The sequence below is a fragment of the Phocoena sinus genome, chromosome 10 (genome assembly GCF_008692025.1).
Source record: "Phocoena sinus isolate mPhoSin1 chromosome 10, mPhoSin1.pri, whole genome shotgun sequence".
NCBI lineage: Eukaryota > Metazoa > Chordata > Mammalia > Artiodactyla > Phocoenidae > Phocoena > Phocoena sinus.
In genome coordinates, this window is record NC_045772.1 from 78694238 (window position 1) to 78712385 (window position 18148).

The 18148-nt window shown below is 34.2% G+C and overlaps 2 protein-coding genes across 5 annotated transcripts in view; one reads left to right on the top strand and one right to left on the bottom strand.

The window, feature by feature from the left end:
• Positions 1-16140, top strand: part of ERGIC2 (ERGIC and golgi 2) — a 41716-nt gene extending 25576 nt beyond the window's left edge. The window contains exons 9-14 of one of the 2 annotated variants that reach the window (XM_032645348.1): positions 1481-1536; positions 2440-2538; positions 6096-6193; positions 9231-9393; positions 10459-10541; positions 10711-16140. In XM_032645348.1, coding sequence (XP_032501239.1) covers positions 1481-1536; positions 2440-2538; positions 6096-6193; positions 9231-9393; positions 10459-10541; positions 10711-10773 — 562 coding nt within the window. In that variant the 3' untranslated portion in view covers positions 10774-16140. The remainder of the gene's footprint in view (positions 1-1480; positions 1537-2439; positions 2539-6095; positions 6194-9230; positions 9394-10458; positions 10542-10710) is intronic. The other variant, XM_032645347.1, reaches the window with a different exon arrangement.
• FAR2 (fatty acyl-CoA reductase 2) overlaps positions 15937-18148 on the bottom strand; it is a 137993-nt gene continuing 135781 nt past the window's right edge. For 2 of the 3 annotated variants that reach the window (XM_032645346.1, XM_032645345.1), the window contains exon 12: positions 16030-18006. In XM_032645346.1, coding sequence (XP_032501237.1) covers positions 17844-18006 — 163 coding nt within the window. In that variant the 3' untranslated portion in view covers positions 16030-17843. The other variant, XR_004351746.1, reaches the window with a different exon arrangement.

Genomic DNA, 18148 nt, shown 5'->3' on the forward strand with positions numbered 1-18148 from the left:
GTAAATTCCTGAATGAATAAATAGATTCTCTGATTATCTCCTCTCTCTTTCTCTGCTTTTCTCCTTCACTTCCTTCCTTCCATCTAGACTTGCAAAGCTGAACAATTCATCATTGCAAAAGAAGAGTATTTTTTGAGTACTTGCTATGTGCAAAGTGCCATGGTAGATACTAAAGATGAAGCAGTGAAAAACAGAGAAAGGGTGTTTGCCCTTATGGTGCTGACATTCTGTGAGAGAATCTGAATTTTAAACAGTGAATTACACTAATTATTTAATTATAGTTGTATTGAAGTTGTAAAGGAAAGCTATGACTGATAAGAAACTATATAACAAGGTACCTGACCTACTCTGCAAGTCAGTGGAGGCTTTATTGAGGGAAACCTTTGAACACTAATGGATGGTTAGGAATTTTATATATAAAAGGAGAGAATGGCATCTAGACTGAGGGAAAGGCCATAAAGCAGGACAGAGCATGGCTGGAGATTTTTTAAATATATAGAGACAGCATTAGACTTATATGCAAAATTATTTCAGTGTTTACAGTGATCAGATCAAATCAGGCATTTGCTTTGTCTTTGTTTTTTTGGCCGTGCCACATGGGTTGTGAGATCTTACTTCCTCAACCAGGGGTTAAACCCGGGCCCTCGGCAGTGAAAGTGCTGAGTCCTAACCACTGGGCTGCCAGGGAATTCCCTGCTTTGTCTTTGTTATCCCACTCTTCTTAACATTCATGTTTTGTTGTTTTGTTACTGTTGCCAGGGCCTATTCTCTCCATCCCCAACCTGTAGATGGGAACCTTAGAATTTCTTGGTATCATATAGTCAACAAATAATAGTTGGCTCAAAGAAATTTAGAAGGTTTTATTTGCACTTCTGGATAAAAACAATATCCTACTCCAAAACTAACTGAAAGAGGGAAACGTTGACAAATATTGGAAGAACTTCTATATTTTGGCCTTTGTTCTCAATTTCACTTACCTCTCCATGTGATAACTCATATTATCAATAAGAGAGGCCAAATGGAAAAGCATTTGGTTTGTATCCTATCCTTATCTTATCTGGGATTTTGAAAATAGGGAATGTCAACTCTAAACCCCAGTTAAGCAAAATGTTATCTCCCAGCAAAAATACCTGGATTCCAAAAGAGTACTCAATTACTACTATTATAATTTGAATTTCATTAATAAGTTTGTAAAAATTTGTTTTCTGTCTTGTTATGTAACTACATAATATCTTCAGTTTTGCATCTTGGCCCACAAAACCTAAAATATTTACTGTCTGACTCTTTACAGAAAACGTTTGCCAACCCCCAGTTTATTGCATTACTGAGATGAGATTTACCTACTTAAATCATGGGCCAAGTATGTTGTTATATTATTTTATACTAAGAAAATTATATAACTTAGGAAAGATCCCCTTTATGATTTTAATTAGTTATGTATTTAAATGTTATTACTTTAATCTTTTTTTCCTCCTTTCAGGGCAATTCCACATCCCCGAGGTCATGCACACTTGGCAGCACTTGTCAACCACGACTGTAAGCAGTTTCTGAAATTTCTTTCTGTGAAGATGTCCTTGCAAAAAAAGTGTGTTTTTTAATTTTTAGTGCAGGTGCGAGGTAGGGCTTTGGAAGTGGGGTATGCTGAAAGAAGATATCTGAAGGAGAAAATAAATGATCTAACTTATTGACTAATCCATTTTCTCTTGTCTTTAAGCTACCTATATTTCTTTTTAGCCATAGCTCAGAAGTTGCTGAGGTAGGGAGAAGCACCCTTGGTGTGCTTTATATCACTTAGTACACATTTCTGCTAATTTTTTTTTTTCTGATAGTTTTTACAGATAGTGAAGAGAATATATTTGAAACTTGTTTAAGTATGTAAATTTAAATATGGACATTTACACACATATATAAAGTATTCAAGTTAGTTTTGTGTAATGATTATCATAAAACTTAGTTTTTAAAGTCTCCTTTATACAACAAAAACAAGTAATAAATTCCATAAAAAACAAGTTTAGTTACATAAATGTGCTAAAGCAATAGTGTGTATTAAAAATATATCTGATCAGTTTCATGGACATCATCTCAGTTCTTCTAACACAATCCTGTTTCTATATGATGACTTGGACTAGAAAAGACTTATTTTTTTGTTTATCAGAATTAGATGTCATATTATTTCTTAGATATTAATTTGTATATAATTATGAAATTTGCGATATAGCATTTTATCAGAATGTGTTTACCTCTATACATATGATTCCCACATATTTGCATGCATTTTTCTTAAAATAATATGTTTTTAAATACTATATTATTATACCAGCAGATTTTAGATATTTTCATTTGAGAATAGGTAAGAATGTGAACTAATCTGTAACATGTAGTTTTGAATAATTTAATTTCTCTACTTAATTTTTTTTTTTTTTTTTTTTTGCCTCTTAGCTTACAATTTTTCTCATAGAATAGATCATTTGTCTTTTGGAGAGCTTGTTCCAGGAATTATTAATCCTTTAGATGGAACTGAAAAGATTGCATTCGATCGTAAGTATTTAATAATTACTGTTGGAATTTGCTTGTAAGCAAATAGTTCTTATAACTTTGATATTAATACATTTTAAATAAACCTCTTCCTTAACCCCCTTGTAACAGATAAACGGATAAATCTTGAAGTGGTTTAAATGGCTGATCATCTTTAAGTGGAGATGTGTGTAAGAGAATTTGTTCTAGTAGTGGATGAATTTTAAATGGTAAAAAATGAGCCATGGAACAGGATAAGAAATTAGTCAGAAGTAGTCAGGAGAAGGAGTAGAATTTAAAGGCTCTCTAAGCATATGAAAGGTTAATGTGTTAAGAGGGCATAACTGCTTTTCCATGTTCAACAAAGAAAGAATAAGAACAAAAGAAAGTTTGAACATTATAAGAAAAATTTTCTTCTTTGTGTAGGTTCAAAGTTCTAAAATCTATACTATATTTACCATATCAGAAACCTCTCTAGAGAATTTTACAAACATCAGAAACCTAGAGTTCTTCTAGAATGGTTTGGTATTAACACAGTCAGAAGTAGTACAGATACCTTTTATTACTGTTTGTTTTAACCATCTATTCCATTTAAAATTTCAGTTTATGCAAATATGGATGGATTATTAAGGAAATAAAAGGTTTTTTTGGTTTCTGATGTTTGTTTTTTGAAGATTTTTGGTTGCCTTTCTTCTTAAATAGTCATATTGGGCTTCCCTGGTGGCGCAGTGGTTGAGAGACCGCTTGCCGATGCAGGGGACACGGGTTCGTGTCCCAGTCCGGGAGGATCCCACGTGCCGCGGAGCGGCTGGGCCCATGAGCCATGGCCGCTGAGCCTGCACGTCCGGAGCCTGTGCTATCCGCAACGGGAGAAGCCACAGCAGTGAGAGGCCCGCGTACCGCAAAAAAAAAAAAAAAAAAATAGTCATATTATATGCCTTAAGGACGTCTAAAGCTTCCTGTGCCACTAGGAATTCTAGCCTTTGCAAAACTGTAATTAAGGATTTCATTTTTTATTAATTCAAATAGATTTATTAATGTTCTTTTCGGTATTTTACTCTTTTAGCATAGTGTTGTAATCAGATACATTAAACATGTTTTATTTAGAATTCATGAGTATTTTATGTTTGTGTGGGAATGTTTCACTCAAGGAAGCTTGAGAGTACTAAATTTGGAAATGTGTGAGTAGAAACATTCTGAGAATTACAAGCTTTGTTCTGTGTATTCTCATCTTTAAGTATGTGTTCATTCTACACCAAAATACATTAAATATTACAAGAGCTGCACAATTGAAAACATGTTGGTTAATACTTTGTTTCAAGATGCTGAAATGAACTATACATTTTTGTAAAGAAGCAGATCCAAATATGAACAGATTAATTTTCAAAAGGCTCTTTAAATTTACATGTTCAGGAAGACTAAGAGGTGTTTAGAATTATTTTATAAAATGGCATGAGATGAATGTCAGTAGGTTATTCAAAGCTTTAAAGCAGGTATACTCTTCTCCTTCCTAATATATGTTCTATTGGGCCTCTTTTTCGATAAAGAAAAAATTCAGCATTACAGATCTGTTGGATTCAGGTAACTACCCTCTCCTTCATGTGGGAATTTTGAGGGGATTACTTAGCAGTGATATGTTTAATGCTGTGCAGATTTGGACAGACCTATAACCTTTGGAACAATTTGTGGCTTGCAACAAAATCTAATGCAAGAGCATTTTCCCCCTGCCTGGCCATTAAGTTATCTAACAGACTTATATATTAGACAAATAGGTCTTCAGCAGTTCTCTCACCATAGCTTAAAAGGTTTCCAATTTTCCCTGTCACGTTTCTTTGACCTGCTTTGGCTACTGTTCATTGCATTGGACTTCATTCCGCACGTGGTGAGATTTCCTTTGTCTCTCATTTTTTTCCCTCAAGTCTAATTATCCCACCCATGTGTACAGCATTGGTTATAACCTCACCACTCTCAATTTCATCTTCTTTTTCATAAATACTTCATACTTGAACACCTTCTCCGCTCATTTTTAGCTTATTTTTGTTTATGACGTAATAGAGATATTTGTAAAACACCTCAAAAATAAGCACAGATTGAGCAGTTCACTTTACATCAGAGAACAACTCAAAGGATGAAAGATCGTCCACAATTGATAAGCCATTTATTGGTGGTGGACAAAGTTGACACACTTTTGCTCTAACATTATGTGTGGTAATATTTAGGATTTAAGTTGAAATTAATAATAGAACTGGCCAAAAACTGTTTTATGTTTTTGAAAGTTATAGTGGTACAAGTGGTAGTTATAGTGGTAGGTGAAATAAGAAATGGTGAAGTTGAAACAGGCTTTGCTTTATTTTGTTAGAAACTTGTTTAATGTTAGTGTTGAAGAGACCATTAGTCTTACCTCTCCCTTCTATCTACAATTTTAACTTTCCCTCTCCTATTCTGAATTACAGTGAGATAAGAGACAGAGAAATTGAACTGATGGAAATAAAAATAAAAATTAATTCACGCTAGACACATGAAAGTACATACTGTATACCTCCATTTATATGCAATTCTAGAATAAGCAAAATGAGTCTGTAACAATAGAAGGTAGATTAGTGGTTGGCCTAGGACCAGAGGTAGAAGGGATTGACTGAAAAGGGGTTCAAAGGAACTCTTTGGGGTGATTAAAATGTTTTATATTTTGATAGTGGTGGTGATTGTATCGATAAAAACATTTGTTAAAATTTATCAAACCATACATTTAAAACTTATATTTTATTCACGTACTCAGTTATCATAGACAGTTATCACCATGTGACGTGAAGTACATCGCAAATGTAATGAGGCCCTATTCACTTAACCTAGTTGAAACTATAGATAGATATGTCTAGTTCTAAATTTTCTAGAATGTAGACCTAGAGAATTAACATGTTTTGTATTATGTGAACTGTTAATTGTTTAAAATTAATTAATAATTAGTAATATACTGGTGTTTATGACTTGTATTAAACCTATAAATGCCTAATGACTATATAAATATGATCATTTTGATTACGTAGTAACCCCAGGCCATCATTGAGTAGTTTCTTTGCTTATTTTCCTACTGTAGTATTGATTCTTTGTATTTATCCAAAGGCTACATTTTGGTTTATATATCCAATAGCTAATTCAGTTTTGGTTTATTTATTTCTGTTCAGATATTAGTAGAAACTGAAAATGTGTCTTGTGGTGGTTATCCTATTATAACTTTATTTTTATTAGTTTCTGTACTATAAAGAAATGCTTTTATTTTCCATATTTTATAAAAGGATGATAATGATTATAAAAGATATCTAACTAGATAACTAGCTCATCTTTTTTGACATCTTCTAATAGATGTGTGTGGGTGACTATTTTATGCTTACTGAGAACTTGTTTTACCAAATGTGAATATATTGCTTTCATTGATTCTTTTATAATATTTTTTTGTTAGACATTAAGTTATAAGTAGCATTAAATTTCAGATTAGATGTATTTAATAGAAGGCTGATGTATTTGGCAGTAGTTTCATTGCTACTGGATTGATGAAAAAAACCTACATTTTGTTTTTATTCTAGACAACCAGATGTTCCAATATTTTATTACAATCGTGCCAACAAAACTACATACATATAAAATTTCAGCAGACACCCATCAGTTTTCTGTGACAGAAAGGGTAAGTTGAATCCAACTGGTAAAATTATTTTTTTAAAGCATTTTATAGTCCCGCTACAAAATTAGTTTGGAGTTTCAGGTAATGCCTTTTAAATTTGAAATGCAGTGACATTTTAAGTCAATAAAATATCAGAAATGGGTATTAAGTATGTTTTAGAGTAAGAAAAGAAGTAGATTTTAAAAATCTGGAATGTTTTCCATTCAATTAGTAACAAATTATTAAGCTATGATATTAATTATTTTACTCTTAATATCTTTTTTTTTTTTTTTTTTTTTTTTTTTTTTTGCGTTACGCGGGCCTCTCACTGTTGTGGCCTCTCCCGTTGCAGAGCACAGGCTCCGGACGCGCAGGCTCAGTGGCCATGGCTCACGGGCCCAGCCGCTCCGCGGCATGTGGGATCTTCCCGGACCGGGGCACGAACCCGCGTTCCCTGCATCGGCAGGCAGACTCTCAACCACTGCGCCACCAGGGAAGCCCTACTCTTAATATCTTAATACTTGTTTTCCCATGTACTGGTATAAGCCGTTTTTTTTTAATCTGCCAGCAGATTTTCTGATTTCTCTGTTATTTATTTTTTACTTAATGTATCTACCCTGGGACACGCATGGTTATTGTGACTCAGATACGAGATTTAGAGGGTTTGCCTTCCCAATTTAGGGCTTCATATTCATCTAATTGAGAGGACAGACGTTCTGCAACCTTAGGGTGGAGTGGCCTTATAAGTAAATATTGATAATGAGAAACAGAATTTTGGAATTGGGCAGTTTAACAGATTTCTCACTTACTCTGGGACCATGTTTTCTTTCATTCTTTTTGTTGTTAATTTTTTATTTTTATAAGCTATGTTTTCTTATTGTGTTCAAGAATGGTGAATATTCAAATACTAGTATCCAGAAGAATTCCAGAATTTAAGTGCTTTTAAAAATTTGCTTTCGGGCTTCCCTGGTGGCGCAGTGGTTGAGAGTCCGCCTGCCGATGCAGGGGACACGGGTTCGTGCCCCGGTCCGGGAGGATCCCACATGCCGCGGAGCGGCTGGGCCCGTGAGCCATGGCCGCTGAGCCTGCGCGTCCGGAGCCTGTGCTCCGCAACGGGAGAGGCCACAACAGTGAGAGGCCTGCGTACCGCAAAAAAAATAAAATAAAATTTGCTTTCCTCCATATGAAATTTTCTTTGATAGTCTTATAACTTATGTTGACTGTGTCCTCAGTAATTGTAGAGTTTTCCTTATTCTTGGGAAACTAAATACTAAAGTTTTTAGGGGTGAAGTGTCATGTGTTTATAACTTTTCAAATGGTTCAGGAGGAAGAATCAAGTATGTGTAACTCCGTGTGTGTGTGTGTGTGCGCGTGCGCACGCTCACATGCAGAGAGAAAGAGAAACTAGGTAAAGTGTCTACAAGTACATATTGTGCTCTTTAGCATTTCTCTATGGGTGGGGAGATAACCATTTCTCACTAAGGTTGGCAACACCTGAAGGTCAGGCAGTCTACACAGCAGCACGACTTTGGGGAAAACAGGCATGCATACATTGCTAAGGAAGTGCAAAATGGCATAGTCTCTTGGAAGGGAGTTTGGCAATATCTGCAAAATGACATATGCATTTACCTTTTGACCCAGCAATCCCACTTCTAGAAATTAAATCCAAAGATACGGTGGAAAAAAGGTGATGTTGTGTATGAGATTATTCGTTTTGTTACTTGTAATGACAGAAGACTGGAAGCAGCCCAAGTGATACATCGACACAATGGAGGAACATGCAACTTTAAAAAAAAGAGAGAGAAAGATATCTATATACTGATACGAAATTATCTCCAGGATGTATTTTAAATAACAAAAATAAATAAACAAGAAAAAAAAAAAGAATCCCAGAGCATTTGACCTTTGTGGGGTGTGTTAGTACTGATAGGGCAACTACAGTGGTTGTATTTCACTTTAAAAAAAAAAGGAGTAACTGGAGTTGGTAGAGTGGAGGTTGAGAAGGACAGGGCTGACCTTCATTGGTCCTAGACCAAAAGTGAATCATTATGAGTCTTTTGTTATGTAGACACCGTGATCCCTAAAACGATATCCACTCACATAGGTGATGACAATATATTTATAACTTTGGCAAAATATTGAACTTATCAGAACTTAAAGATGAAGTCACTTTATATTGGAAACTTGATCAATGGCTTATAAGGCTCTGTTGTGCTAATAGGCAAAGAGGTTTTGTAATGCCCACATGAAATTGTTTTAATTTCCCACGTTACTTGTCTTCCTAAAGCTTGCAGTTTAGTTACAGCTTAGTAAAAACAGGTAGGGCCTGACACAAAAATCATAGCAAAGCACTGTGGTAGCATAGTTGTTTCATGCTATAATAGAAATTTATTAGAAATTTGCAAACTTGAGTTTTGAAGTGTAAACAGAATGGAATGAAACAATATATTGTCACTCAGTGTGCACACTGTGGTAGGTTTATAATTTTAGTTATGCTCCTTTCAAGAAAAATTTCCTTTAAAAACTGAACCAGTAGCTCAGATATTGATATCTTTCAAATTAATGTATTATGTTTTCTTCCTGTACTCCATCTCATATAGTTTAAAATGAACAACAGTGATTGAAATTGGTTTTAAATCTTATCATTCAAATGACAGGAAGTAGATAGAATTATTTTGTAAATTCTTAGCAAAGAAATAATACAAAAAGTATGTCAAAATAGGAATGTAGTTTTCATTGATTTGGTCAATGAAGAATGTGCCATATAAACTCTTGAGTTTAGTAGAAACCTTGTAGTATGTAAAGTGACCTTTTTGAGAAAACAGTAAAAAATGATTCTGTTCTTTTGATTGCTTCAAAAGCTAACCATACAAAGAATACAGAATAATTTGCTTATTTCTGGAGAGCTTGGTCTAGTAGGACAATTCATAAAGAGATTTGGATGTCCCTCTTGTTCAGGAGGGCTGGAGGGCTTCATATTGACTGTATACAAGTAACCTAATGATGTGAATCCTGTTTGTCTCTTCCTCCTCTCTCTTCCCTTCCTTTTGCCTTTCTTTAGGAACGTGTCATTAACCATGCTGCAGGCAGCCATGGAGTCTCTGGGATTTTTATGAAATATGATCTCAGCTCTCTTATGGTGACAGTTACTGAGGAGCATATGCCATTCTGGCAGTTTTTTGTAAGGCTTTGTGGTATTGTTGGAGGAATCTTTTCAACAACAGGTTAAGATTCATTCCTTTTTTTGTCTAATTTCTAAAAGTTCTAACATTAAAAATCAAGATGCTTTTACTTAAAAGGGGAAAGAAATATACACATTCTCATGTTTTGATACTTAAAGAACTTTTTCTTTAAGATTTAATTTCAAACCTCAAAAATTGTATTGATTAAGCGTTACACATAACTAAGTTCACTGCATTCAGTGATTTACGGGAGATTACTTAGTGTGCTAGAGAGAGCCTAGGATTGGACCCAAGTTCTGTCATTTACATGGTGATAGCTTTGTGGAGGTCACCTAAATTTTCTGAAATTGTTTTCTCTATATAAACATGAGAATAATAATATCTAACTTGCAAGTGTGTTATAGGATTAGATGAGAAAATGCCTAGAAATAGTAGATACTTTGAATGTAAATTTTCTTTTTCAGTTAAGGTATTTTTAACTGTACACAATGTAAAATTGTATTTTATGGTATGTTGAACTATGAAATATGTGAAACCAAATTTTTAGTCAGTAATGTTTTTATGACTTTTGGTCTTTTCGCCGTAAAATTATGGGATTCTCTCAAAGATAACTTGCAGAATTGTAATTGTGAAAATTTGAGAGTTGAGTATAATAGATAAGGAAACAGTTCCTTTTTTATCCTAACCTCTATTTAATATTACATGGAGTTTATATAGTTTGAATTATATTTTTAAAATGGATGAATAGCTTTTATGAAAGTTTTTATCACTGCTTTATTTAGATTCATTTAAATTTATGGTGCTAGTAGTATTTATTTTTCAAAATTGTGTAGGTGTGAGACATATTAAGCACCTTTGAAAAGATTGCTTTGTCAAGGTCATGAATTATGGCTTTGTGATTTTGAAAAGAAATTCATTTATTTTAAAATTCAATTGTCTTGATAGTTTTGACTGTGGAAGTGAATAAAGCAAACTGTTTCCTTCCTTATCTATTCCTTTATAATAGTTTTTTATTCTTACTTACAAAATTAGGAAATGAATAACTTAGGAAGAAATTTCATTAAAAGCATAATTTAATTAAAAACATAAACTTATTTTTTATTACAGGCATGTTACATGGAATTGGAAAATTTATAGTCGAAATAATTTACTGTCGTTTCAGACTTGGAGCCTACAAACCCGTCAGTTCTGTAAGTGGTGTAGTATAAATGGTGCTGATCTCTAAGTCATAGTATCATTGTTAAATCTAAATAGTAGCTCTTGGCGCCCAGAAAGAAATTGCCCAAAATAAAGTGTTGTGTTTAGAGGAAATAGTGTAAGGAATAAAACTAATGCTTCGGTCTTTTTATTCCTCCCTAGGTTCCCTTTGAAGATGGCCACACAGACAACCACTTACCTCTTTTAGAAAATAATACACATTAGCACCTCCCAAGTAAAGGAGAAAAACTTTTTGTCTGAGATGTAAAACCTTTTTAATAATAAAATATTGTGCAATATATTCAAAGAAAAGAAAATATGAATGAGAAGCAAGAATCACCCTAGGGGAAAAAAAAAAAGAAAAGAACCCAAACTGAAATCCTATGTGTGTTGTGTCTGTTACAAATGTCCTAGAAGAAATTATACAGCTAATCTAATCAGTGAATAAGCCCAACTGGAATATTGCATTGAAGATGACCCCTTCTGATATTTTCATAGCAACGGCAGTATCGAAATCAAACCTTGCTTCTTGATGACAAAGAGCCTGAAGGAAGAAGTCAAACCACATCTAAAGAAAATGGCATTGATAAGTGCAAATGTTTGCATCTGTTTGTTTTTAAAAGATATGATGTCAGAATAAAATATGTAAAACATGTGGAAAACTAGTCTAGACTTTAAAAAGTGTGGTCAGGTCACATTGTTAATAAAGGAAGAGAGGGAGGGGCCCCTGTGTTATAGCCATATTACTGTTAAGCCATAACGACAAGACCATTTATCCAATAATTCAGTCTTAGGACGGTTACTGCTTTTCTTTAAACTCCGGCGATTGATTTTTCTGATCAGGGCAGGGTCGTGAAAGACTAAGGTGAATTCTTACAGGGGCAGGTACATAGATGCTATAATATGTAACAGAGGTATCATTCACAAATTATATAGTGGGCACTTATACAGGGAGAAGAAAGCACATGTTTAAAAAAAATGCTAAGTTTCCTAATCTGATCCTTATTATTGGTATACTTTGGGAACAGGGGGTGAGTAATAAAAAGATCAACTACTAATGATGAAAATTACCAGTCTGTAAAAGATTAAGAGGATAAGTAGCATATTTTGTGTGTGTTGTGGTGAGTGGGCAACAGGGTAACTTTAAATAAAATAGAAGCAAATATTTAAGTAAGACAAGATAATGTCAGATCTGAGAGCTCATAATATTAAACAATGTCCGTTAAACTGTAAAACTGTATTATGAAAGAAGTATTTGCATTCAGAATGTCCTGAATGTGATTGATTTTGTATTAGATTGTGTTGGTCTAGCTTTCTTACTATTTAAGGATTGATTTTAAATTTATACACTATAAAAGATTGAAAATAATGAGAGGGGTATATCACTCAGGTGCTGTTAAAAACTAAATTTGGAATATGTGTGCCAATATCATTTTTCCTTTTGTAATACTTAATGATAGTAGAGGAATCATCAACCAGTCTTCATGGTTTAAGTCATTTAGGGAAATGGGGAGACAAAATTCCAGGTAAGTAACAAGGCCAAGACTAAAAGACAAGATTTTAAATGGTGGTTTTTAGAGAACAGGCCATCACAAGTTAGAGTTTTTCAAATTGCATTCTTTTAAAAGGTAAAAGAAAAGTCAAACAGTTGGGGCAGATAATGTAATGGAGAGAAGGAGAAATACTGATAAAACTACTTTTCATTCAAGCTTATGTGGAATGGTATTTTGCAGATTATTATCTGCAGAAATTAACTGATTAATACAGGTAACAAACATGCTTTGAAAGGTTTTTGAATTCAGAAGATTCCAAATAATGAATGGTCGTCTCCGTATTTCTCATTTCTTTTCTTCAGATATTATTTCCAATGAAGGTAGACTAGGAAAAGGAATTTTCATTAGAATTAAAATTTTAGCTGTTTTAGACTGAATGTCGGTTCTGTGAATCTGCTTGTCAGAAAGTTCAATTAAGTTTCAGGGTTTTTTTTTTAATAGGAGGAAAAATATTGATTTAGAATTATTTTCTTTCAGTTAGGATTATGACAGTTAAGTATCTTTAAGAAGGATTTAAAAAATTATTCTCGTACTTATATATGATTTTTAATTGTTTCCGTGTTTTCCAAATACCATATTAAAATTTTAATGGAATTAATCTGTCCCATTAAAACTGACTATAAAAGGAATTTCTCTGAAGCAAAATCCTACTTTGCCATTGATTTCCATTTTAAAAGTTAAGAAAGGTTTCCACCTGAAAATCCTCAAATAGGGTCAGATTTGGGGCAATCAAAGTATTAAGATTCTGACCAGCCCTTTGTATGATGAATGATGAAGTGTACTTGCATGTTAGGATTTATTAGGAGTTTTTGACCTCACCAAGTGTTTCTTTTCCATTGCAGAGAACGCTGTACTGGCCTATTATGTAGCCTTGGTGTGTGCCTGGGGTGCCTCCAGTAGGATACCCAACTTTATTACTCAGTTCTCTTTATTAGGGCATTCATAATATCTATGTATATATTCCATCCTAAATATTTTTAAGAGTTGAGATCTCAAATTATGTGAAATGTGTTTTTTTTAAACTGTGTTTGCATATACTGGCCTATAAAAGGAGATGAAACGTTTAGGTGAAGAATTCTCTGCTACAGTATTTGTACACCTCAGACTACCTCCTGGTAAAAGCTTAACTCAATATGAGAAATACAAAATTATTTCTAATTCTCAACTTAGGTGATTAATACTACACTTTTCTCGTATACATTTTATGATATAAAGCACTGAATTTTTATAATAAATAATTTACTAATGCAGACAAAGTTTACAATCTTTAATACTAACTTTGGAATTCATAAAGGAATGACTAAGATCTCCTAATTTTTTAGTGGTATAAGTAGACATGTTATGCATTGTCTTTTTATGTCTTAGGTTAGTAATTCAAGTAACAAAATAAACTTATATGCAACCCCCTTGCTTCAAAATTTAAAATTTTGAATCTTAAACTTCAGTTCGAGATGCATAATTTTGAATGTTCAAAAATTACTTAAACATGACCCTTAGGATCTTTAAAATCTCATCATGCCCTTTAACCTAGTACTTAAGTTCCTTTCTGTTTGGAGCTATAGCAAACCTTCAAAGTGAGTCACCTTTTGTCAGCACTATCCAAATAGATCAATTTGTTCACTACCTTATGATATGATGTCTGGAGTAATATCCAAGTAATTTCTTTATTGTAGTTCCCCCCCCCTCAGCCCTTTTGAAATATTTTAGTGACAGTATCACTTATCATTATTTTAAGAGTAGGAAACAAACTGCCTTGGATTTTTTGGTTTTCTTGTAGTTTTTTTTATTGTGTTTTAAGAGAAAAAAACCATAAAAGACTCATTTAGTGTCTCAATCCTGAACATTTGGACTCTAAATAAAATAAATTGTACAACTTCTTTGTCCCTTTATGATCATGTACCCCCAAATAAGGCTCAGTTCCTCATATTTTTCTTTTTCCTTCTAGGAAAACTACAGCAATCTTTATCACTCAGTTACATTTCCTTTACTTCAGATGGAGCTAAATTGCTGTATGAGATTGGATTCATTCTGTATTTTTCGTGTTATGAATGGACGAGTGATGAAAATTGAGCAGTTGACTAAAGTTTATAAAGCTGTAAGCAGATTATAATCAGCAAAACATTTAATAGTTTTGTTTCAGCAACTCCAAGTTGTACTGGATATTTATGAAAAGAAATTAGATGAAAAATTCTTCCAAACATCGTAACTCATTTATGCTATTTGTGTAATGATTTTAAGGTAAAACTCAGAATGAGAAGGTGTGGAGGGAAAGTGTACATTGATGAAAGCTACATACTAAAGCAGACCTTCAGCAACACGGCATATAATTATGTAATGAATATTTTGTAAATTCTGTTTCCAAGCAACTATGCAAGTCAATTTGGTGATTTCTTGTATTATACTTACCTTTAATTTCTTTAAGATATTTTTCTAGGATTGATGAAAGTTCCCCAACCCCACATCTCCCCAACCGATTCACAGTTCCAGCTTGGAACTGCTATTTCAAATAAAGTAGGGACACACATAAAATGTTCACCTGTGTGTTAAGAGAGCTGTTTCTAGCTATTAAAACTCAATTTCAGTTACATATCCTTTGTCATAATTGTATCTACACCTCACAGGGCATTCCTGTCTTTCAAGCCAGTTACATCCCTAAAACCAGCAATTTCTATTTTTATTTTGTAATTAAAAAATATATTTTAGTTTATTTATTTTTGGCTGTCTTGGGTCTTCGTTGCTGCACGCGGGCTTTCTCTAGTTGCAGTGAGCAGGGGCTACTCTTCATTGCCGTGTGAGGGCTTCTCATTGCGGTGGCTTCTCTTGTTGCGGAGCACGGGCTCTAGGCGCCTGGGCTTCAGTAGTTGTGGCTTGTGGGCTCTGGAGTGCAGGCTCAGTAGTTGTGGCGCACGGGCTTAGTTGCTTCGTGGCATGTGGGATCTTCTCGGACCAGGGCTTGAACCCGTGTCCCCTGCATTGGCAGGTGGATTCTTAACCACTGCGCCACCAAGGAAGCCCTATTTTGTAATTTTTAAAAATGTTTTTTAAAAGTAATCTAGGCAGTGAGCATTTTTCCATATCTCTGTGGGCACATGGGACAGTCATTACTTTTTACTCTAGGCAATTGCTTATGTTCCTAGAATATAATTATTAGATTTGCAGTTACAGAGAAAAATAGCTGTGTGGAAATTTACATGTGATTCACATGAACTTTAAAAATTATTGATGTTTTTGGAAGCTTTAGGCTGACGTACTTTAATTGTTATGTTCACTGTGAGATAACACACTATGTGGGTATTAGTCCCTTCTCAGATCAGTCTATTTACCTTGAGATTCTAAATCAGTTTATTAAAGTGAGCTGTTAACTGGAGATGACGTTAGGTTAGTATAAAATTATGAGAAATGTTTTTCTGGTTTGTGTGCTCATCTGCCTCAACCTTTTCTAGTATTAATTGCCTCGGGTGGTGACTGTCTTCAACTCTGTTATGTTTGTTACTGTATCATATATCTTATGGGTGCAGAATATAGGGATTACCAAAACTTCTTTTTAAACATAAGCTTTTCTTTGTCCTCACTGTCCCCTTCTTCCCAAAAGTAGAAGGTTCTTTCTCATCGGAGTGTATATATTAGGCGCTCAAATTAGTTTCACTTGGTCTTGATGTAAAATAACTAGAGATTTTCTTTCATGCAGATACCTACTTTTACTGCTTAATCATCACAAGAGAACTTCATTCATGTCATTTCTCTAACGTCACGGGTAGAACATGCTTCAACATGTAAATGTAACCCTATTAATGGTGTCTGAAAAAAATGAATCGTTTTGGGTATGTTAATTTATATTCAACTGGTAGTTTATTTAGATTATATCATTTTTCTAGGGAGGAGGTGGGAGATCAACTGCAGTAGTCAAACACTAGAAGAGAGGAAACCATTTTTTAATTCAAATTTTCATTTAATCAAGTCAGAATGTGAATACTTGATCAGTGGAATTTATTGAATTGGTGAAACATAATCAAAAGATAGTAAATTCTTAGAACTATTATGTTTTGTCCAATTTCATTGAATTGTATCTTGATTTCATTTTTATCATTATCTACAGTTTGTATCTTAATCAATGTAACTCAAACATGTCATACAGACATCTCAAACTGAAGATATCCAGGTACTTTGTTTCAGAACTGGGTTGTCTGCCCTGGGAAGTAGTTCCCAGAACTTAGATGAGATTGGGAAAGACACTGCCCAGAAGCGTCCCCACCAAATGCCCTTTATGAGGTTCAGAAAAGTCTCAAGTAATATTGGGCTAGAAGTCATCCTCATGGCCCTAGTATACTTTGGCCACCTAGTGTGCCTTTCTGAGTATTAACCAGTTGTCTCAGAAAGTGAGCATAAATATAACTGTCGTTAACATCTTATGCTCATGTAATTTTCAAGTAGTTGTGATTCTTTTTAGTTGCTTAGGCCCCAGGTACTGTATTTGAATCATAGTCCATGTTTTTAACACGAGATGCTGCAATCCAACGTGCACTCGTCTCTCAAATATGAGGAAAGTTGGGATAACAGTTATATTATTAATATAGGATTTTGAGATTAGTTTTTTACTCATTTGCATTATACATAAAATATTTCTAAACAAAACAACACCTGTTCTCTAAACTTAGAGTCACTTAATGAAGTCTGTCCTCTTCTGCTGCACATTCTACAGATAACACTCTGCAACTGGAGTGATGAAGATACTAGCAAATCCTGGTGAAAGAGTAAACTTCCCCACTTACAGAGAAAGCTAAAACTGGCATTTAAAATTTTATTTGAAATTTTGCTTTCCTCAATGGCAAAGATCAGGGGAATGGGTTTTTACATGATTCTAGCCTAGGACCTTCCTCTAACATTAGTCACTCTAATCTCTAATCGAGGCCTGAGCAATATAAACTTAAATATAAAGGATTTGGAGACTTTAATGAAGAAGAGGGAAACCCTTAGGAGGTTATCAGGAAAACTGGTGATTCAAAAGATTTAGAAATAATAGAGGTCAAATTCAAATTACGGGAACTAATTTTTACTTAAAAGCATAATAAACAGCCCCAATGAAAATATGCTTGAGCCTTCACTTTATACATAATTATTTACACCTCTTGGTGGTTTTTAGGTTTCAGAAGTGGGCATAGTTAAGGAAAATGTTAAATGTGAACCCACTTTTCTAATTCCCCCCAGCCCTCAACCAGGACTCCATGGTATAACACAAAAAGAAAGCAGAAACCTCGGTGGAGAATTATTTCTCTAACAGCATTTGTGAAGATGTTGAGACCTTCCTTCCTCTACTTACCTTGATTTTAAACCTTTATACTAAGTACACTAGAATGGTTCAAAGGTTAGAACTGCCTTTCTTTAGCATAGCTCAGCTTCTACCATGTATTCTTCCATGTTTATTGAGTTGAAATTAGTCCTCTCAAGGAGGAAAAAGCTAACTATGGGAAGATGGGTGTACTTTGGTGTTTTATATTCAAGAGCATAGAATAGAGTGTTAGGAAACAATGTTTTCCTAACATATGTATGATTATAGGCTAGGATATGACTTTCCTTCTCTCACTGAAATAAAAATGTATAGTTAAGAAATAAGGATGAATACATGACAGCACATTTGACAGGTAATGACTTGGACATATTTGTTACTACCTAATCTTGAGAACCACAGTTGCTGTTTTAGAGGTATCTGAGAGGTTCCAAACAAAAGGAGATCGCCAAATGTTCTCAGACCTTGAGTGTGCTGGACGCCCTAAAGTAGGAGAGGAATTTGTAACAAAAGCTCACGATGAAGAACCACACATTCCGAGCCACCTGAGATCTTGCAATGAGAAGGCGCCAGGCGATGAGGAAGAGGGCGGTATTAAAGAGGTAGTGAATATTTCGGAGCCTGGAAACAGACATATATAACCAAAGTCAAAACAGTACCAAATACCCAACTATGTTATTTGAAGCATAAATGTATTTTTTCCTGGCTATGACCAGCAAATAACTAAGTGCTTAGGTATGTGGCACTTACCTGATGGCCTTTT